We start from the raw sequence: 23,755 nt of genomic DNA, 5'->3' as shown, positions 1-23,755 counted from the left end.
GCTTATTTTCTTGGTGCAGCAACATCCTTGTCTCCTCTATGTACCATAGCATCGCTCTATTCTGGAGAAAATCAGTTAAGAATTTGTCTTGTTTGTTGATCATTAGTGAAGATGTAGTTCATATCTTGATAGAGTGGTTGTGGTTTTACCGCAGACTGTTACAAAGAAAAATACCGAAATAATTCCAGAAATTCTTTATAGAGAATAATGGCATTTACTAACATGCATTTTTGGCACTTTTTGTTGTGATGACTATGCTTTATATTTTTGTAAAAAGCAAGCTGTCTCTTTGCTTTAGCTATTATTAACCCTTACCCTATCTCGTCTTACTCCTATTCTTGTGCTTATGTGATACCACCTAATTGCTTATGGTAATTGCTTGTGAAGGAAGTACAGGAAATGCTGGTCACTTTGGCCCACTCTTGTGGGCAGTCAGATACCTAATTTTACAGAATTGCCTCGCTGTTTGTAGAAAGAGATGAAGGCAAGATGAAGCATCAAGACTGAGTGCAGGGACTAACTTTTGGAAGTGTTGCCTAGTGTGATAGTGTCCTAAATACAGCACATTTTTGATATTCTTATTCTTATTTCATATCATTCCCAGAAATTCCCTCTAGAGCTGTTATTTCTAGGATTTTTCATTTACCATCTTGAACTAACAGTTGTGTTTCCTTTCCATTCTCACTGTTTCAACTGTTTTGTGAAATGAGTTGGTGTGCAGGCCAATTGGAAGATTAGTGAGCTGTCAGCAAAATGCTGTTCAGGTTTCTGTAATCCGGAAATGAATAATTTAAATTTGGCATTCACAGGTGAGAGATGCTGCCATACTAGCCATTGTAGAGATTTACAGACATGTGGGAGAGAAAGTACGAATAGATCTTACAAAGAGAGGAATTCCTCCTGGAAGGTGAGTTAGTTGTTTTCATTTTATTATCCTGAGCCATTCTGTTACTGGTTTTTATCAGAACTTAAAACTTACTAAAAACTTAGTGATGTTACAAATGTTTCTGACTTTCTTTTGATACTGTCTTTCCTGCTTGGAAGAGGCATGCATTTATAGCTCAATGCAGTCTAATACTCACCAGTTAAAATACCCTGGTTTTAAGAGAAGCTGAGAGCTGGTGAATAGTAGAAAAATGTTTCAAAATTATGCAAATATATACTGCATGTTGTGGAGAGTTACAGTGAACACTGGGGAAGTAATTGGAAAATACTTGAATGTATGCATCTTGTTCCTTATTCTAGAGTTGGTGTTTAGCCTGAATGTATAGAGTTACAACTGAGTAACTTAAATCAATCCTTTTCATGCGTTGTGTATGCGTGAAAGAGAAGTGTGCCTACATGCGTGAGAGTGAGATGAAAGTATGGCAAATATGCAACAAGCTATTACTTTCTTGAAGATAGTTATAATAAAGAAATATCCTCTCTTGCTTCTTGCTAATTACCCTTTCCACAACAGAGGTTTGCTTATGGGCCACAGTTAAATAAGAGAGAGCTGCTTTTCAGTGTACCTGCTTTCCAATTCTGAAACTGAAATTTCTGGGATTTGCTGAGAAAGGAGTATTCAAAAGGAGTATAAGCTGGTCTCATACACGTGCTGTCATATGACACTGGATATTTCTTGCAAAAGGTGAAATAAAAATTTGAAAATGCTTATTTCATCAGTAGTTTTTCTTTCTGAAGAGCAATTCTTTAAAGGCTGGTCTGTGTTGTTTGTAGCTTAGTTTATGTGAAATAAAAATAGCCATTGTCGTCTTGCTACTCTTGTAAGGATTTGTTTCTTTAAGTAAACTAGGTAGAGCTTGAACTTGTACTTGTTGGGAAAGACTGTTTATACAATAAATCTTTAAAATTCCTTATTAAAATTATTTACACTTCTTAAAAATGTTAGCTTATTACAAACTAACATAACATTTTACTCTGAGTCTTCAGCATGTTTCTTGGTTTTGAGAAAGCTGAATGTATCTATTGCGTGGGGTTAGACAGAATATCAGAATGGATTCTGTGACTCGTGAGACCCCTCTAAAAATTATTAGCCTTAGTTTTTAATGATAATTTTTAGGGTACTGAAATACTGTAATAGGAGAATGGTGTTGAATTTACTATTTCACATGCCAGGCAGAGTTCAGCCTCTTTGATCAAATGCTTTCCCTGCCTCTAGGAATGAGAAGCCATACATACTCATTCCTTTCTATTTAATGGTTGTCACAGTTATGTAGTGTGAAATGTCTATGTGGTTACCACAGAAGTTTAAGCTATATTAATAGTACAATTTCAAAAATTCAGTTCTACAGCAGATAATTATATCAGAGAAAGTCATGATATATCAGAGCAGAAGAATGCAGATAACAAAAGCTTTTGTCTGTCCTAAGAGTGTTGGGTCTGATCATACATTTAGGTTCAGCACTTATCCTGTTCACATTTCTGTGTGATACAAAGTAAGTAAATCTTGGGATCCAAATAGGATTAAACACCATAGGAGATTTGTCTCCTTAGGGTAATCAATAGCTTCTAATTTACTTGCAGTAGTGGTCAACCTCTTATTCCTACTACCTGAATCATTTGAGTACAAAATTCCGCGTGCTCTGAAAGCAAGCACAGTTTCATCATTTTCATTTACATAAACAAGCAAGGCTGTACTTGGTGCATGTCAAACTGGTTCTTGTCACTGAATCTCAGCAGTTTCACACCTGACATCAAGGCCAGTGTAAGATAATACATGAGCTGAGGCTCAGTGCTGTGTCCTTTAAAATAGTCTTCAGGCTGGGAGGAAGGAGGGAGATAAGATATACTTGAGTTGTTGCACAAAGCTACAAGTCTCCATCCCTAGCACTGTCAGAAAGCAGAAGTCCTTTAGTCTCTTCCTTCTTCTTAATACTTCTTAAGAAAGTAACAAGGTACTTGACAAATCTCAGGAAAGACAGATTAGCTCTGTCTCAGACTGTTGCTCCTTCACAGGCAGACCCAATTTAAGAGGTTTCTTCCCCATTGTCTGTCAGAAGTTCTCCCTTCACTTAGATGCATTAAACTTTTTGTGTGGATATGCAGGAGCTATGGTGTGTGAAGCAACTTGATTTAGGGCATCATCTTAACTGTTCTGAGGGGAATTTATGTTCATATTTGTGTGTCTGGGTAGGTTTTAAGGATTTCAAGTATTACAGATAATCTGTAGTTCAGACACAGCTGCTTTCAGTTCTTCAGGTCAGCCCTAACCACACTGCAGCTCTTTCACTGTGACAGTGCATTAAAATGGTGCATAAATGTAAATATTAGCACCATTACTTCAGTATTTGGTACATGTGATTTAATAGAATGTAGGTTTGTACAGTTTACATAACAACTGACACATGAGAAGTCTGTCTGTTGCTGCTTGAGTGCACTCTGCCTTAAAGCTCTGAAAATGAGAGCTCATGACTTTCCTTCCTTTCAGCAGACATCAAGCGTTGTTTACAGAAATCAGTCAATTTCCTTAAATATGCAAATAGGGTAAGCATGTTGTGTCTATATAAAGCCAGATGTGGCTAGTAGTTTAATAATACTAGGTTAAAAAGGCTTTATAATTTGCACCTGGTAAGTGTGCCTTTGTGGAAAATATTGGATTTTCTAGAGAAGGATAATTGGACCTGTATAGGAGTCTAGATGGTCAAAAAAAGAAGAGGGAGTTGCACTTCTGTATTTCAACTCTACTTGCTACTATTTCTATTTTTCTTCAGTGCATTCTTATTCTCTCACAGAGATTAATTTGTGAATTTCTGTTTGTGACTGAAACCAGTGAGTTCCTCTTTCCATGTATTGTTTTTCAACTTGTAAATCTCGGAACAGTATCTTAATTTTGGCCTGAAGCACATTGCTCAAAAAATCAGTATCAAATCAGTGGCTGGAGATTTGGATGTTGTGTTTCACCTTTAGTTAAAGTTGCTGCCAAAGAGGATTGACAGTCTTTGGTACGGGGCCTGTAAGTATTAGTGTTAATATATTTGTGAATACTGAAAGTGCATATTGTATTTCTTGTTCTAAGAGCCAAGAATATTGAACAGTTTTTTTTCTGTTTGAGCCAAATGGAATTTCCTACAGTACAGAACATGTGTAGCTGATCTTCCATGAATATAAATAGTACATGTGGATCTGGAAGAGAGCAGCAGTTGCTAGGTCTGACTGTTAAAAGCCTTTTAAGAGTTTTCAGGAAGTCATCTGACAGCTTTTCCCACCATTACTTGAGAAACATAAATGTATAAAAACACATTTATTTGTTTAGAGAGCTCTTGTGTCTAAGGCCACAGCTTGATATTTTGATACGTTATGTACTTTACAGGATGCATTTATGAATGCTACATTTGGTGTGGTATGCACATTCTACTTGTCTGTCTAGTTCATACTGTAGATAGAGTCCATCTGTGTGTCCAGATGTAGACACCCGTCTGTGAGATCTTTTTTTTTCTTTCAAAGGAGGAAGTAAAGGGAAATGTATGCCAGCTCAGCTGTGTCTACACTATAGAGAATGTGTCTGAAGCCAGAAAGATGTGATTGTAAGCTTTCAGGAGTGGCAGTACCACAGTGTTCTCCAGCCTGCACCACTGACTGCGTAGCTTTGAGTGTTGACAAAGCTGTTACTGAATGTTCCTGGTTACTACTTTGTCAGATATTTTGCCCAGAGTGAGAAGCAATTTATGTATTATTATAATGTATTCATAAGAAGGCATTTCATTTTTCTCTTAAATTTAAAATGCTCATTAAAGTATTTTTTGATAACTAAGGTCAAAAGAGCAGGAAATACTTTTTTTTTTAAATTCTCCAAAGTGGGGTGGAGGGTGCGTGGGTGTGTGTATACACGTACGCAGCATGCCATCAATGTAACAGGATATAGAAAAACAAGGGCAAATTTTGATGGAAATCTCTTCATCTCTATAGTGTTGATGTTCAGTTTCTCTCAAGATAACAGCTTCAGTGTTTCGCACACAGCATTAAGTCCTTACTAACTGGGCAGACTGGTAATGCAGCGTTCAGTATGGAATCCAATAGTGTTGAGGTGAACTCGCAGTCCCTGGTAAACAGTAAAAATACTTAATTTTGCACATATGTAGCAATTGCATTTATTTCCTTTTAAGAAAGTAAGATGGCATAATACATTACTATGTGTATTGTCTGATCCTAGTGTTAAACTTTTCTCTTCATACATTTGGAAGCATGTTGCACGGTAACGGGTTTCCATATGTGATTAGTGAATACTGGTACCCAGAAAGCACTTAATGCAATAGCTGTAGTTTTACTTTTTGAAGTCTAAATGCAAAAAATACATTACAGTATAACTTGCTTTTGCTTTACAAATCGACCTTTTAATGAAAAGACTCAGGTTTAATATTAAGGCAGCGTAGTCTGACATTTATGAATTGCTGCTATTTCAGATGGTTTGCTGTGGCTGCAATGGTTGTAAATGCAACTGTGGCTCAAAAGGGAGAGGTTCCAAGGAAAAGATTGACAAGTACATTAGGAGAAGATTATGCAAACTACTACGGAGTTATAAATAGTTTTGAGATAAGCTGAAATGGTAGAGTAACTGCTGGTTTGTGTTACGGATTATTCAATTACACAATTAATTTTTGTTTGTTTGTTTGTTTGGACATTTGAAATAAGGTAGGCCTTCCTGTGGAATTCTCAGCTAATGTGATATTCTGGTTGTGGGCCTGAATAAATGACAAAGTCTGCTCTCCAGCAAATTGCTTTCAAATATTTGGAAAGTAAAACTAACATGTTGAGAGCACTGAAGCATCTGAAAGTGTGAGGAAACGCTGAGGCTTTTCATATTGTTTTCTGGCTGCATTTCATGATTTTATTATAACCTTTGTTATTAGATAAAGGAGTTTCAGGTGAATGAAAGAGGTATGCAATGTTGGTTGATGGTTGGACTTGGTGATCTTAAGGGTGTTGTCCAACCTAAACGATTCTGTGGTTCTATGATTCTTTGACTTTTCTCCTTTCTGTGCAAAGAGAATTTTTATACCCAAGCACGGTTCTTTTCTGTTTTTCCCAATTTGTCTTAAAATAATTTGGATTGTGAGCTCTAAACAGAGCCATTCAATATTTGTTCTTTTAGCAAATTTTGAATCAGATAATATAGCTTCTAGTCCTCATAACGTAGCTGAGCTATATCCACTTAGAGAGTTGCAGACCGTTATGTGGTTTATAGTTGATAACCATGTGCTTAAGGTCAGGATTCAATCCTCCTAGTTTTGTATCTAAAAATTCACATGCATGTTAGATGTTACTGTATGCTGAGTAGCCTAAGATGCAGAAAAGACTTTGGAGAAATGTTAGGAAGTATTCTCAATTGTTTGCAGCTGAACAACTTACTATGTTAGTACAAACCCACTGCTAGTCTGTTGGTCAAATTTTTGTCTGTGAGACACTACTTTTACTGCATTTTCTGCAGAAGTGATGAGAAATAGCTGTTCAGGTTTGGCCAGCTTTCTTGCTTGAATAGCATTTTTTACCATGTGGGACCAGACTGAAAATGTGGATATTTTTTATTTGTTTATTTATTTATTTTTCTATTTACATTCAGCTAAGCACTTGCAGTATGTTTTTTATTGTGTTTAAATCAGCGGTAAGTGTTGAACATAACTAAAGTGTTTAGTGTACCTTAAGTTTAGAAAAAAGCATCTTCTCTTTTTTTTAGTGGAGGCACAAGCCACTTCAAAAATATTTTCATAACAAAGCTGAGATCTTGATAAAATTTATAATTGTCACAGAACAAATTAAATAGTAATCTCTATTTTGTTCATTTATGATTCTATATCACCACCATTCTGAAGTCACTGTGTAATACTACTGAACCCGTACTTTAGAATTTTCATTATATTTAATAACGTTAATAATGACGCTCAGTTTTATTCTTCACTGACTTGGCTTAGCTTTATGTGCATTTGCGAGAAGATGCTCAACTAACTTAAGAAGAAGAGTCCTTTGGAAATTGTTTCTACATATTCATAATCCCTTGTATATTCTGTGTTACTGTTTTATATGTAATAAACTAAGTTCTGTTTTTACCAGTAACCTGGGAGATTTCAGAGATGTAAATATATACATGCATATACATATAATTTGTTCTTCTTTACAGGTTGCAAACAATCTTTACAAAATTTGATGAAATAAGAAACTCTGGAACTATGATTTTAAGTAGCATCAGTGGTGAGTATAAAGGAACATATGTTTATAATCAGCTTTATATTAACACAAGATAAATATTTAAACACTAGCATTAACAATGTGAAATGGATGACTGGAAACATATATAAGACTACTAAGAAAATCAGTTCATAGTGAAACAAACTTACATTAGAAAAAGTGGTTTTGGGACTGTCAGAATACAGGAAAAGGTTTTGAAACTGCACGGAAAGCAGCAGAGAATCTTTAACAAGTTTTGCATCCACTCAGTAGAGGACACAGGAATGCTGCAGAGTATTCATGCACAGAAAAAAAATCAAATGAGCCTTTTTCCTATCTTAAGAGCATTTCTAAAAGAAAAGGGTAATCAAGTGATGAATGTATTATGTGTTTTTTTTCTCAGTTTAAAGTGTTGAATAATGATTGTAATACATAAAATACATAAAAATAAAATACATAAAATACATAAAATTCTCAATTGAAGATAGGTGATTGCAGCATTCAAAGACACTTTAATGTTTAAGTTAAGACTTCCTTTTAAAATTCCCCTCTAATGTACTGAGTTTAAGCTCTTTTTTTGGTGCATTTCACAAAAATAAAACCTGTTGTGCAAAGAATCCTTGTTTCTTCCTACTGCATTCCTGAGTTAGTATTTTATAGTAGGAAAGAGCAAAACCAGCATTCTTTCCTACTTAAAAGTATACTTTAAGAAAAAAGGTTGCATAATATCACAAGGGCGGTGGTGTAGCAGTGGCTTTAATGCGATTGGATTTGAAAGCTTCCTTATCTTTCTTCTGTAAGCAATCAGTGGCTTTTGATTTATACGGGAGTGTTTTCAGATACTCATTTTTGTTGAAACCAGTTATTTTGACTGAAAACAGGCTCTGCTAGATCTAAGAAGTAACTGTGCAAGAGTTTTTTTTTCTATGATTTTGAGGAATGCATGTGATGGAAATGCACTTTTTCATTTTGAATGTTCTTACCTTTCTCTTGTTTGTGTAAAAATTGAAGAGATTGTAGGTTTGAAGAAAATGTGTTTTCAAACCTTTTCCTTGAGCTAATAGAGTTTTATGTTGCATTCCGGTTTGAAGTAAAACATTGCTATTCTTGAACACCTGAAGAGTAGAATAGTAGATCTGTAAGGATTGATAGAAAAAAGAGAAGAAAATATGTGTTAATTTTGGAGGAAAATATTTTACATAACTGTTCTGTTAGATTGTAGATTTATTCCTTTTGGAAGGGTAAACCATTGTTTTTTACATTTAAAGTTCATGCTACCGCATAGGTTTGAGCTGTTCAAAGATACATTTTACATGCGTGTTTTCTGTTGGCAGTTCTCAGGAGAACTGAGAAAGTTAGAGGAAGGAATAAAAATGTGTTGAAATAATTTAGATGTATATGAAAATATAAATACAACATAGTTATTGCTGGACTAGTTTACATAGCACTTAAGAACTTTTGGTCTGTATCTTATGAGAGTAGACAACGTTTCTTTTTCTTTAAGCCATTTTATCTCATCTGTACAATGCAGGTGTCAGTGCTTACATACAGTGGTATAAATGATTTGTCTTGTAGGTGGCAAATTCTGTGCAAAAGTTACTATGAGTCCATCTGTTTCGGTCCCAGAGACAGAATCCCTGTAGTACATTTGTTTCAGTATTTTTCGTTGAACTGCTTTTATCTGTTGAATCCATCTATACTGTTATTTTTAAAATGTTACTGAAAAGAGATTTTTCTATTTGTTAGTGCTTTAGCTGGGCTTTGTCCTTCATTTGATGAAGCTTTCATTTAAAGGAGCTTCAAAAGCCAACAAACAGGCAAGAAGCATGGAAGGCACTATGGAAAACCTTGTGTTTTGTCTACATTCATAACAATGCAGCGTATCACGAGAATCGTATCAGGATGTGTTTGTCTGTCATGCTAAGCCTTGCATGTAGTGCTTGTCATGCCCTTCCACTCCAACAGAAATGTTCATACCCCTGCAAACCAGGAAGGTTCTTTAAAGCACCTCCCCATTTCTCAGCAAATGAATTTTAATTTCTATGGAAACAAACCCAGCAGCCAATCTCAAAGCTGCAAAAGCACTTGTTTCTGCTGACTGGGGTTTGTAAATACTGTTTTCACTAAGAGAATTTAAACCAACTCCAGTATTGGGTAGTAGTGTAAATTTTGAGACGTAGAATTAAAAGTAGGGAAAATAATAACACTGAGCTCTACACTTTACTCCATTCAGTAGACAGAATGATCTGAACTGAATGTAAATTGTATGTTCAACCCATGCAATTTTCCTATTTAAATGCTATGTGTTATAGTGTTAGCTTTGTAAATAGGTGATAGGATACAGCGATTTTAGTATCACAGTTAAGGGGGAACTATGTTGCAGGTGATAAAGATGCAGTCAAGTTATTATGTTCTCCTAAAAAAAAAAAAAAAAAGGTAAGAAAAATCCATTGAACTAGCATGTATCTGTTTTGCCGTATTACGTTTTTTGTTGGTGGTGTTTTTTTTTTTTTTTGTATTTCCCTATGTTGGTTTCTTTGTGGAAACAGAGTTTCTATGGAGACAGTGACATCATATTCTGGCTGAAATTTTAAATTTCAGCTGTTACCCGTGGTAGCTAGTATCTTGAAATATGAAAATTTGCGGAGCAGCAAAGCAGTACTTTCAGTTTGATTGTGTTTGAAAGTCGATGACGGGCGCAGGCTGATGCACACAACGTTTTTTAAGGCCTTTCTGCATGTTTCTAGGACCTTCCCCAACTGAGCACCCACCCTGCTACAGGTGAGCGGTTTACAGCCGCTGCCAGCTCCCTGCCTCTCCCAGCGACAACCCCTGCCAAACTTGAAACTCACCCTTGGACAAGAGGCAACAAATCGCGAGGAAACACTTTGTTATTATTTAACCCGGGGCCGAGGCAGGAACAGGCCGCTAGTAGCCATTGCCCGGAGGCCGCCTCCGTCAGCCCCGTGGGCCAGGAGGGTGGCTCCCTGATGGGGCGAGGCGGGCCCGGGGCGGAGCGCTGTAAGAGTCGGGGCCGGGCCGTGCCGGGCCGGGCCGCGCCGCGCAGGGCTGCTATTTTGAAGCGGGGCGGTGGCTGTGGTGGCTGGGAGCCGCGCTATGATGGCGGTGGGGGACGGTGAGTAACGGCGCCATCATAGGGTCCTCTCCTTCCTTATCCTCCTCTTCTTCTTCCCCCCGCGATGCGGGCGGGCAGGAGGGGGCTCGCTGCAGGGGCCGGGCTGTGTGTGGGGTGAAGGCGTGGGTCGCGGCTGGGCATGGTGCCTCGTTATACAAACCCCTGAAGTAGGTCAGTGAAGCACCGCAGGATCCATGCTTCTGTCTTTCTCAAAACTGGACGTATGTCCCGTTTCCTGGCGGCCGTGGTTTCCTCTGTACCCCTTGTTGTTTTCAGAGAAACTTGACGAGCTGCCTTTGAGCTTGAAGCAAGTTTTAGGATGAACGAAGAGAGCTTTTGCGTTTGCTAATTACATCCCTAAATAATATTAAAACCTCTCCTTTTACAAAGTTTAAGCACTTAAATTAAGGCGAAAAGCTTCTCTCACAAAGTTTAACTACTTCAATTAAGGTGAATCTTTTATCTGAATTTGCTAAGACATCAGCAGTAGGAATCCTAGAGAAGACCTCTTCTAAAGCGTCTTGAAATCTACATTCACCACTTAGTTCTTTGACTGTGTGGAGCTGAAACAGAGGGAGCAGAGCAGCAAATGTAAGGTTGTGCTGCAGTGTTCAAAATATTCAGGCATTTTTCTGTTGTTTGTTTTTATTTGTCATTGGCAAGCTGCAAGGGAAGTCAGGTTAAGTAAGGTCTTTGTTGCTCATTTCTTTCCTAAGAATGTTTTCCTTAGTGTTTGTTTCCCATGAAGCAGCCTGGTTCTCTGTGATGTAAACATGGATTGTGGTAACTTGCAGATTAAGGGTGCAAGCTGTAGCCTGTTAAGGAATAACTGTATTCCCTAGGCAAAGCCTTGGGATTTTTGTGGTTCTGTAATGGTCGAGGTTTATAAAGTGAGGGTGGTTGTGGAGCTCTCCCTTGTATGATTAGATTTGTCATTAACAAAGGCACTAAGAACAAAGTACTGTTCAGGCAGTCAGCTGATGTTCTGTGTGGGAGCTTTGAGCAATAATGCCAGATACAATTAAGAGTGTGTAGGATGATTATGTAACTGCTGGTCTCTCTTAAAACTATTGCTTACCACATTTACAAGGAATTCAGTCTTTTGGCATTGTGCTGTGAAGTTGTTAGGGAAAACAAAACCCTAGCAACTATTAAGAGAACTTTTTGACTTCTATTTCTGAATTGATATGCCGGTTTAGCTCTCATTTTCTGTTTTGTGAGTGTCCTGCATATCCTGCAACGTAGCAGAAACAATTTGTTTAAAGGTTAGTGATTCAGTAGCCTTTGAGAATTGTCTTTCTTGACAAAATGGCACTTCATTGTGGCCAGTGTGTATGTTTGACTTACTGCTTGTGAAGGTGGGCTGATGTTTGGAAGGCTGCTGTGCAGGTAGGCCAGAGAACAGAAATGTTAGTTTATTTCATTTGGTTTGCCTAGATATGCTGTAAAACTGCATGGAGTATGTTTGGAAGTACTATATAGAGGTCATGATTTCAACATTTTGTCCTGAGTGCAAGACACTGGCTTATTCTAACTCTCTGCATTCTTTCAGTTTTCTTGAGCACAAGTAGAAATGTAAATAAAATGTGGTGCTTAGTTGTTGGATCTTAATCTGATTTCTCAAGTGAAGATTAAAGGGAAGAGGCAAGTCTTCTGTTTATCCCTCTGTTAACTGTCTCAGGCTCTCCAATTTTTTGTTTGGAGCATGTAGAGGAAGAAAACAGTATTGTTTGTGGTCCAGCAAACAATTGAATTGTTACTTCCACTGTGCTGAATGCATGCCAATGAGAAAGCATTCAGTGCCTTGATTTAAAGGCATTTCACATACTTCTGTGAATGTAGGCCTGTTTGTTCTGCAAGTTGCTGAGGAAGACTAGTCAAGAACTGTTTCTCACTCTGGATTTCTTGTTTCTTGGAGAGGATGTTGCATTTCTGACCTTATCTGTTGATAAACAGATTAGGGTGTTAAGGAGGTAGCAAAGGTATTTGCAGGGTGGCTCATTGCATTGTACATTCCCTTGGTGGCCTGTAGTTCAGTGGCTTCCATCTGCCCTTTGTCACATTGTCACTGACTTCATTGTGCTACTCTGCTATTTTGTAGGTAAGGGACTGTCCTGCTCTCAGTTCAACACGATAATTGAAATAAGGAAAAGATTATCTGCTTAAAACTTGGGGCAGGGAGAAGAGGCATGAAAGGGAGATTAGGCAGAAGTTTTGTTCAGATGCAGTAAACATTGCAGTTCCAGACGTAAAGTATTTGAGAGCTATCTGAAAGCATCTAATCAGCTTTGTAAGCAGATGTATTTGGTGCCAACACTTGCCTGATTAGCATATATTAAGTGTTATATTTTGGATCATACAGATGAAAGAAAGAAATGTATTTATTGGATTTTTTTTATGTCATGATGTTTCATGACTTAAAGCACTTGTCATGTTTCAAATGATAAAGTACATGTAACTGACTTAGTTGTGTATTCTAGTAACTATATGTAAATATAGTAAGAATCATCCTTATATCTCACTACATATGCATATCAAATTACGAGTTTTGTCTTCTTTCAAAATACCTCATTAATGTATGCATGGTCCTAGAGTACAAGAACAATCTTCTATTCTCTGATGTTCTGCTGAGCGGAAGGCTGTCTTCCTAAGTCTTTAATCTGATTAGTACTTTCTGTAAAATGTGGGTGCTGTCCAACTTTAATATTTTACTTTCAACTGAAAAAAAAAAAAGGCATATTAAAGGTACAGAAACTGTAGCTGTGGTTCAGACAATAGCTTGCTTTCAAATATATAAAATTGCCATGTATTTGCATTTTTGATGTTTATTTATGACTTTATCTTAATTTGGTGCGAGGGTGGAGGGTTTTTAAACCCACGTGGTCCTGTGGATGATGGTAATAAATTTGTTGTTCGGTTGGCCTAGAAAATGGACAGGATGTAGCTGTGATGCTTTCTACTGTCCCAAGCCATTTCCTGAAGCAAATATTTTAGACCCTAATAGAGGGAGGTACTGGGAAATAGAAATGCATCACTTGTTCCCTTTTCTGTTCTTTGGGGCTGTTTCTAAACATACTAACTGTGCCTGCACTGGCTCCCTTCCCTCTAATTGCTGTGCACTGCTCCTCTTCCATTGTTAGCAGCTGGTAGGCACATTGGTTTGAGAAATGGCTTTACTCTCTGTGCTTAAGAGATGAAGGACAGATGCTGTAAGTTGGAAGTTGGTAGCTGTTCTGAATCAAACCAGTTGAAAGCTTCTTTTCACTGTAAAGTCATATGGTACTCTCACTGATTAGCATAGGTTCTGAGTAGCGTTTTGTCTATAAAGTGTGCATACCATTGCTAGTAGCTGTAAAAGAACACTGGAACAGTGAAACAACTAAGTGGGAGAGGGAGGGAATGTGTAAAGCAGCCAAGGGCTGTATTAAAAGGAACCATTTCTGCTCATAGAATGGATGAACACAGCAAGGTTCAACACTGGTATGAATTTAAAAAAGCTTCCAGTAAGAAATAAGCAACTCTGTTTCCTTGATAACAAATGCTCGGAGTTGCAAACATGAAAACATACACTTAGTTTCTCAAAACAACCATGGATTCTAGAGTAATAACTACACTTTATATATATATAGTTCTAGAATAATAACTATGAGTAACTTTTGTCTTCTGGTTTCTAAATGAAATTCATTAAGTCTAAAGGAACTTTTGGTATTCAGTTTCAAGAAGCTTGTGTATGGATGTTTCATTTTTGTTTTGTTTTGTGGGGGAGGTTGTTTTTTTCCTTAAGCATGACAGTTCACTGAAAAGGTTTCCAGGTATGCCTAATTTGGCACCTGGAAGTGTTAGTTGCCTTTGGGGAGTATGTTTCCTTTTTTTTTTTAGGAATAAGTTATATTGAGGGAAAAAACCTTGGTGTTTCAATTAATATCCTGTTTTTTGAAACATCTTTGATTAATCCAGACTATGGTTTATATATTATAATATTACATATGTATATAACATATATACATTTTAAATATGTGTTTGTATATACATATTAAAAAATGTAAATTTTGAAATGAGTGTTAGGATTGCCAACAGCCCAAGGAGAAATTTATAGTCTACTAAGCGTTTTCTTTGACAGATTCTTTCACATGACTAATTGGATATTTGCCTTGCCGGGTAATGTTCATCTTTGTTATCTATTAAATATGAAGAGTTACTGTTTCTATGTCATTTTTAATAAAGTATAGCTGTTGTAAATACTGAAAAGAAAGTAAGCCATAAATGGATCATTTCAGGTTATCTTCTTCAGAAGTAAGGATTCTGCTATAGCGTTCACCTGAGTCAGATTCCACTCTGTATATTGTGTTTATAAATGTACCTTAGTTTCAAAGACTTGTGTTCATGGTTTGTGAATCCTTTCCTTTCTCAACTCCATCAAAATATGCTTCTATAGGGAAACAGGAAAGAGCCTTCTAGTGCTTTTGAAAACCAGCTATATCTTTAGATGCTTACAAGGAGTAGCTGTAATTTAAAATTCAAAGGAGTTGTACAGTTGTATGGAATATAGGCAATGGAATTTTTGAAGTTACCAGTTTAATGGTATAGGTTCACATGTATTTAATTGATTGTAAAAATCCTGCTCTTCAGCTGTGAAACATTTCAAAGCCTTCAGAACTGTAGATGGTTGGAGCCTCAGGGAAGGTGAGGAGAAGGGATGAAGATGCAGAGAAAAACTTTTAACAGCCTTGAGGAGAAACTCATTGTCTTAAAATCAGATATTTTTGCTTTGGTGGAATGCCAGAACTCTGTGAAGTTCCTTGGCCACCCAAGCAATTAACCTAAGTAGATGTATTTTTGCCAAAATACCCTTTTACCATCAATGATCATTTTGTGTGTAGAACTGGTAAAAGTCTCTAAAGCAGTTGACTTCTGAAATACAAGGTTTGCTATTGAACTTTAGGGTCAAAAGCACTTCTGCATAGATTTTTTTGGTCTAAAATCAGTCTAAAATTTTTGGTCTAAATTTCAGCATCGACTAAATTTATATATTTTTTATAAACTCCTTAGAAACATTGAGGAGAGCATGTAAAATGTTTAATTTGGGGATTAGGTGATGTTCTTACAGAAGAAAAATGGCATCTACTAAAACTGTCTAGCTGCATGCCAGACACTTCTGATTTTTCAGATCTGATGTGAGGTTTTTTCATTTTCTATATGAAGTTCAGTGGAGTCTATGGTAATAAAACCACAGTTTTTTTTTCACCTACAGTAAAGCTGCAGCATTGAGAATAAATAGAATAAATAAATTTGGCATAATTTCTTAATCTCCAGTCCTGAGTATGTCAGGTAGAGAACAGGTTGGCTAGTGAGCTCAAAGGCCGTTAACAACCCCTTTTATTCTGTGCTGTGGTATGCATGTTTTCATGTTCAGATAAATGTTATTTTCTAATTCCTGAACTATATGCATTTAGAGTAAAATTAGAAATAATAAATCTCTTTACTGCTGTGTGTTCATATTAAAGCTATACGCTTGCTCCACCTTTAGGAGCTGTGTTTTATTTTTGAATCTGTCTTGCTGTTTTCCATTTCCAACATGCAAATATAGTTTAACACACAGAAATTGGATAAGCTAAGAAGTAATGTAAGCTTTTTCTGCTCAAGTAATTTCTCTGATGTTAAATCTATCATTGTCAATCTTTAATAGTAAATCACAATTTGAGCTCTCTCTAAGTGTTCTTACTGATATTACGTGATATATATCACACATATATGTGATAATGAAGGGGCATATCATACATGTTAAAGGTGAATGAACGTGGTCCTTAAATCTGCCTCTCTCACCTTTGTGGTGATATATTCCTAATTAATATTTTGAAATTTAAATATTCATACAAACATTTGAATTTAACTGAACTAGGTACTGGAACTACTGCAAACAATTCCTTCCTCAATGGGTGCCAGTTGCTTGACTGACTTAGCTACAAGTACAAAGGCAATGGTCCTTTTTTCTCACTTTTCTGAACTACAGTACCCCATGTTGTAATTCATGCATAGTGGATTCTAACCAAATGTAATGTGTTTTCATATTAAATATAGTTGTTTTAAAATAGGTTAATGGATTTGCTGAAGTACATACTGAAGCTACTGAGAGTAGATACTCAGTGTACAAAGGAAACTTGCAAAGAAGACTTAGGGAGCCTATGTAATGAGACCAGGCCTACTGAACAAAGAGCAGCTATGAAGTTGTAGAATATTTTAAAGATGAATAGCACAGGCTTATACTTCAAGAAAGTAGTTTTACCTTCAAAAAAGCTATTGGTATCTTTAGCAGCTGGAGTGAGGTATTTCTCCAACGATCAGGTCTTCAGTAAGCAGGCTACAACAGTTAAATAAATCATAGCCACGTCCTTTTTTGTAGCTCATAGATTTACCAGCCATGAAGAAGTAAAAATCCTCTTCAAACCTTTTATTTCTTTTTGGTTATTACTATTTTAAGTGAACTACCCAGTTTCATTACAATCACTGTCTGGGTAGAGAGACTTTATATGGGAGTATTCATATTCATTTGCCACAGGTCTTGATTGTTTCAGACGTTCCTGCCTCTGTCATTTTCCTTCTAAAATTTCATAGAAGGGTACCCACCTCAGTACAGGTGTTTAAAATTTTACTTTGTGCTGGAGCAGAGGAGTACTCCCATCAGTTACTGCGATACAGGTACCGAATCAACCTATGCTGATTTATCAGAAATTATCAGAAATTATCTATTTGTGATTTCCTCTACAAATAATGTCTCTCTTCTTTCTGTGCTTATTTTTTTGATTGTTATTCCCACAACACTGTGTTAACATGTTAGCACTGAGTGTAGTGTGGCCTTTAAGCAACAGCATCCTAGAAATGTTGAGGAAAAATGAAACTGAGTATGTACTTTCTTCATGTTTAATTGTGAATCCTGCTGTAGATGGTGCCTTGTCATGAATTCTACAAATCCTGGCTGTCCTTTTCTTCCCCCTCCCTCTTCCCTTTACTGACTAAATCATTCTTTAGTTACTGGTAGGCCATAGACTGCCAGGTGTTGATTTAGGAGACTATTCAATGCACCTGAGGAAAGCTGTGAATAAAGCTGTTGACTTTCAAAGTACGGAAATACTGACTGCATCTTCACTATGGAGTAACATTTGGGAAATGCGTAACAAAGGAAAGGCCAATTGGAAGGTAAATAATTTAAAACTGACTAAAGGAAATAGTTCTGCAAATGCAACTGGACAGTGGAAATCATTTTACAGGTGCTGCAAATGTAAAAGATAGATCCAGATTTGCAAAATCCTTCCCTTAATTGTAGTAGCTAATGATTAAAATGAGAAAATTACTTCAGTTTGAGGAAGATATTTCAGAACTAGAGACTGGGACAAAGCTTGGCTTGGAAGGGCAAAAAAGCTCAGCTGCTTGTTTTGGCTTTTTGCAGCTTTGTTTGAAACTTTGTCTTCTAAATCACGTCTTTCAGACAGACAATAGAGTTTATGGAGTGTAAGACTAGCTTTTATTTGGGGTGAGGAAAATACTATTGGAATATTTTATATTTTCACTGAATTAAGTCTTCTCTGAAGATAGTCTTTCATGAAACTATTGAGGGAAATGGATAAATTATTAGTATAATTATATAAGAATTATACTATAATATCAATATATAATATATAATAAAATTATAATAATATAAGTATAATAATACATGTATTATTATTAATTACATTGTTAAATAGTTATTAATTAGATTATTATTAATTATACATTATTATATAATAATAATTTATTATTATTGTTATATATAAGTATTATATAAATATAGTATAATTCTTAGGCTTTAAGAAATGGGAATAATTGTTGTGGCAAGTGCCATTGCCATCCCTAAACATTTATTTTCTGAATGTCTCTCTCAGGTCTAGTTTCTTTCCAGTTTTCCCCTCTTCTCTTGCCACATTCATTTAGATTCTTGGTGTTATGTTTTTCTTCTTTTGTTTTGTTTGTTTCAAGGCACATCTGGCATGGACCTATTTCACTGTGCTGTAGCGATCAGTGGAGCCATGCTCCACCTTGCAATCTTACTGGAAAGTTAGGGGAACATTATGCTGTTGATCCAATTAAAAAATTGTGATACATTTAGCTGATTCGTTTGCCCCATTCCTGTTACTATTTGGGGTTTCCTGTGCTTGTGTTTTTCCTTGTTTTAAGATGCTGTAGTCCACTAGAACTGCCTGAAAAAAGCAGCACGTTAAGTGAATTTGGCTTCAGAATTGGTTGCAATACATAGTGTTTATTTGTTTTATTTTCTGTGCTTTATTGTTTATTTTGCTGTTGTTTGGTGTGGTGTTTGTTTGTTTGTTTGTTTTTCTTTCTTTTACCTTCACTGGCACAGGGATAATGACTGGGAATTCTGCCTTTATGTTTGGTCTAAAGCATCTTGGGCGTGCTTCAGCTGCCTAAACTTAGGCAGGTAGTGCCTTTTAAGATGCTCTGCAACTTCCAGCTGAGCCACATGGTACGGAGTGTGGCACAAGACCTGTGGGAGACAGGTGCCCTTCTGGAATGTCAGCTGGAGGTAGACAGGATGCCCAGGACTGTCTAAATTGAGTTTAGAATGAATGGGTGTAGGGAGCTGAATCCTGTCCTTTGTGGTAGGACAAACAGATTCCTGCTGTATGGAATATCTGATGTGTAAGGGATAAAGTGCTTGCTAAATAGTTGGGGCATTGGCTTGAAATATTGATTATAAGGATCAACTAACCTGATGCATCCCTAGTGCTTGCGGCTTCCTTTTCATGCTTGGTGGAAACTGTTGCCGGCTGTACCAGTTCAGCTGGAAGCAAGCTACTGACCCAGTCCCAGCTGTTCAAGTAGTTAATGCTGGCTATGTCTGTGCAGCACCAACTGGCAGTTGGAGCCTCTTGGTAGGTGCAGGATGTGGGAGGGAAAGGTTGGGAGTTGAATCTACTTGTCATTGTTTTGCTGAGGTGTGATTTTGCAATAACGTTTTTATAAACAGTTTATGGTGTGGAAGAGGAACTGTTAAGAGTAGTCCAAAATCATAGTATATGTTAGCAATACTTGAAAGAAGAATGTTTATAGGAAGGACATGTTTTTAACAAAAATCAAGGTTTAGAAGCGGTTTCATTAGACTGTCCTCTTTGACTACTCTGTACCTACTTTAAAACACCACATACTGGTATTCACAGCCCGTGCAAGATCTTGACTGGTGCTTTTTTTGCCTTTATGGCCAGCTTTAGTTCGCTGTTACTGCAAGGGATCTTGTTGCTTTTTTTTGTTTTTTTTCTTACTGTGGTGTTACTTAGGGATCTGCTTTAAGATCAGTTATCTTCTGATGAGCTTCTTCTGAGTAACGTGAGCAGAGTGTAGATCTATTTCTACAGGCATGTAGATGATGATGCATTTCTTTCATTGTTGTCTGTGACTTAGAAAATGTTAGATATTAAACATCACATCAATTCTATTACTCGTAAGACCAAATAGGTAAAGACTTGAGTTGTGGTAGCAATAAATTAATTTTCACTTAATAAATATCAATATTTTTTTTCTCTAGATATGAAAAGGTTTAGATTCTCTTTTGTCCCTGCGTACATCTGTAATTACCATTATTGCTTGAAAACCAAATCAGAGTAAATAGGTTGTTAAGACGTTTTCAGCACTTGGAATACTGGAATGTTCTTTGAATATTGAGTTTGCTTTTAAGTATTTATCCTTTGACATGTCTGAATAATTTTTAAAACATGTAATACATATGTATAATCTGGCCACCGAAGGTAGTGCTACAAGACAGAAAGATATCCTTTATCTTTTAGTTACTTTTAATTCAAATTGCATAGTGCGTTACTTAAGAATTTTAGTATTTGAACCTTTGCTGTGGTTCACAAATCTGGTTTCTGTTTTTAGTAGAACAGCTGTGTCTGGATTTAATCTTCAAATAACTTTATCAAACTTACAGTTTACCAAACTCTAGAGCCTAATCTGTTGGTCAGGTTGGTTGGTTGGTTTGTTTTACTAGAAACACTCTATTGACTCTTCTGAAACGTTTTGTAGAAATCTACCTGAACTCCTGGATACCTGTTCACTTGCTATGGAGCCCTTGTACAACACATGCTGACTTTGCAGAGCTCTCATTACTGTAGAGGAGAAAACTTGTAATGCTGGAACTTGTGTTGCTAGCTTTATGAATATAACAACCTTTTTTGGTACTTTTCTAGCTGGAAGTTCTTCATCTGGAAGCAAAGTTGTACCAGAGTGAGAACCTTTGGTGCTCTCTAGGTTTCTTCAGGAACTTTTGGCAATGCTAGATTCCAGGCTTTCTGTGGGGAAGTACTTAGCACCAATACCCTTACTATCCATTGAGATTTAGAATGAAGGTACTGAGTACAAGGACAGTCTTAGGAGATTTAACTGAGATGTGGTCTCTTTCTTTGTGTTCTTCCTTTCACATGTTTTGTACATTGCTAGCAATAAATGCTGCTAGGAGAATGTTCTTTCAGCTGTCAGGTATATTTGCAAATGTTCAATTAGATATCCTGAAAGTGTTTGGCCTAGTAAATTATCTTAATACATTTTAAATTGCTTTTAGTTGTTTTTATCAAAGTCATTCTAGATTGAAAACATGTTTGCATCCTTCAGATGGACTTGATTTGAAACTATCAATTATATTTAGTCTTTTATGGCTTCCATTGGAGAAAATAACTTCATTTGCTGACTACGCAAAACTACTGTTACAGTCATAGCTGGGTGCTGTCAGTACAACCGTCGTCATGCTGCACACGGGGAGTCAGGAGCTTCAGCCCTCTTATGGGAGCTAACTGGGGGCGTGTAGTAAATTGTCTCAGTTCTGCTGGCTTTTGTAGACCCACACCTTGCTTCTGCCCTGTGGATTAACAATTGTACCTTGAGCTAGAGGTCTGGGCACTGGGCTATGTGGAAGTGCTTTTGTGAAAGAGGCAAACTAGTGTCATGGCACTCAAGTGAGAACGCATGGAAAGCATGTCTTCATGGAAGATTGCAGGTTTCAGGTATTCACAAATACTGCTAGGGGTCTTTCTGAAAATGAAGTGTTTCTAAAGATAAATTGGTATTACGCTGTTAATAAAGCCTAGGGAAATAAAGCTGTGACAGCCTAAATGGGTGGAGAAAAACTTAAGTTTCTGTGAAAGATGGTACAAAATTTTCCTGTTCTTCTTTATTTAAAAAAAAAAAAACAAAAAAAAACAAAAAAACACCTCAACACTTACTACTTTAGCCTTAAAACTTAGAATTAAGATGGTAATGTGCTGTAACTTGTGGTGACTGTACTTTTTTTTTTTTTTTTTTTTTAACATAAATCATGAAAAAGACCAGTTAAGAATGTCTATGTATCAGTGGTCAAGGTGAGTTCTATGATTCCAAAAATCCTTTTGCATTTGAAGGGGTGGGGAAAAAAGAAATGTAAAAAAATGGCTTTTTAAAGGCTAGGTTTTTCTGCGGACAGAATAAGTGTATGAAACTATTTCATAGGGTAGGTTTTTTAATCCAGTGTTAACAATGTTTGGTGTATAAAAAAAGTCTTTGAGGTTTAGAAATATGACTATATTATCCAGAGCATTGTTTAATATATGGGCCCCTAATTACACAAAATGTCAGTAACTAGGAATGTTTGCTTCCCAGAGTACAGCATTGTTTGGGGTTGTTCAGTTTCTGTTGTTAGGTGTTTTGTTGTTGTTTGTTTGTTTGTTTTTGGTGGTTTCTTTTGATTAGGAGATTTTGCTTAAATGAGCAAATGCTCACTTCATATTTTTAACATTGTGCTGTAAATAAATTCATTTTTTTTTTCAAAGGTCTCTTGTGCAACATTTGCATATCAGTGCTGCATTGTTATGCAGTTTGGTAGCATGAAATGTAGCGTGTTTCATTTTGAATGGTAAAAATCAAAAATGTTTTTGTTGCTTTATTTTAATATTTACATTTGATTGGTTTTCACAATAGCATATTGATGTGTCAGGCTGTTCAGGCTGCTTAAAAATTTGCAAGATATTACCTAATGCTGTTCTAAAATTACCTGTAGCGTTGCAGGCATCCTAGACTTTAACAATCATCATTTGCATCCCTATTACAGTATGACACTTATTACATTCAACCTGGCATCGGTTTGGTGGCGTTCCCTGTTCAAAACTGCGACGCCTGGCTCTTTTTGTGCTGCTGGGAGCACAAGTAGCAGGGATGGGAATGCATCTGCCTCCCCAGCCCTAGGGCTGTGCAGCCCCATGCCGATCCCACAGCAATGTGGGGCCAGGGGGTGATGCCGTGGCCCCATACCTGGCAGATCTGCACCCCAGTGAGCATGGGGAGCTTCTCTCACAAGCTGGCGTTTGTGAGAGAGGAGAGGGCGGGATGATCGCCATGCAAGCTGTCACTGTGTGTCCAGAGGTTTCTTGTGCCTTTTTTTTTTTTTTTTGCTGTTTCTTCAATCATCAAGATTTTTTTGGTGCAGTACACAGCTTTTTGCTGGTGCTAGGAAAATGTCTTCACTACAGGACCAGTGATCTCTGACATGTTAAATGTGGGTTGTTCTAACGTTAGGTTTTGTTGCGAATGCTGCAGAGAGGGGAAGAGCCTTGCTTTACCATTTTAATGAAAGCTGCTTCCCTTTGGGAGGCTTTATTATTAAATATAGTTGATAATTTGCTGGAAACAAGCTCTGGATAAGCAATGGGTAAATAGTCTCCCTTCCAGAGATAACAAGGGTTTGCAATTAATTTTATTTTTTTAGACGTGACAGGTTTTAGAGAAGGTAATGTGCTAAATTGATCTTCTATTACTGTAATGCAGCTGGGGCTCAGCCTGGCCCATTTTAGTTACTATGAGAACATTTTCCATGTCGATGCTTAGACAAATCCTTCCTCCACTAAGTGGGTTGATAAACGGTTGTGTTCTGCTGCAGGTTTTGTTTTCTGAAGCACTGGGGCTGCTTTACGTAGCGACTAGAGATTAATCCCTTCCTTGCTTAGATATTAACAAAACTGTGCTCATAGGAGAGAGGAGCACAAACCCCGAAGTGCAGTGGGCAGGCAGTCTAATGGCTTGAACGCAGGATGGCAATTGTGGCGGACACAGCGTGTGGGAACGCATTTATTTGCAGGAAGGATTCCCACCTTCTCCTTGCCGATGATGTCACCTCGCAGCCCATTGGTTCTGCCGGCACCTAGTGCAGGGAAGGCAGAGAAAGATGCCGGCACAAACCTCAGCGGAGGATGTAGGGTGTTTGCGAGCAGGTTCCCATTACATCTTCGCTTAGGGTTGAGAATTCACTGCGTTGCGGCCATGTGAAGTGCTGGGTCTGTCCTAGAGCAAGGGGATTTAAGAGCTATCAGAGGAATGAGGCGGCTGATCTGCAAGCGGATCTGCGATTGTAAGTTGAAAAATCAGTGTGGAAGGAAGGAGGCAGGGAGT

General features: G+C 37.2%; 1 protein-coding gene across 10 annotated transcripts in view; it reads left to right on the top strand.

Moving 5' to 3' along the window:
• CLASP2 (cytoplasmic linker associated protein 2) overlaps window positions 1-23,755 on the top strand; it is a 138,284-nt gene that overhangs the window by 20,903 nt on the left and 93,626 nt on the right. For 9 of the 10 annotated variants that reach the window (XM_084281942.1, XM_084281941.1, XM_084281933.1 and 6 more), the window contains 2 exons: window positions 810-907; window positions 7,115-7,185. In XM_084281942.1, coding sequence (XP_084138068.1) covers window positions 810-907; window positions 7,115-7,185 — 169 coding nt within the window. Of the gene's footprint in view, window positions 1-809; window positions 908-7,114; window positions 7,186-10,182; window positions 10,298-23,755 lie in introns of those variants that run through there. The other variant, XM_084281934.1, reaches the window with a different exon arrangement.

Source organism: Netta rufina (assembly GCF_964035555.1).
Source record: "Netta rufina genome assembly, chromosome: 2".
Lineage (NCBI taxonomy): Eukaryota > Metazoa > Chordata > Aves > Anseriformes > Anatidae > Netta > Netta rufina.
The sequence above is the reverse complement of the archived record's forward strand: the minus strand, read 5'-3'. Positions and strand labels throughout refer to the sequence as shown.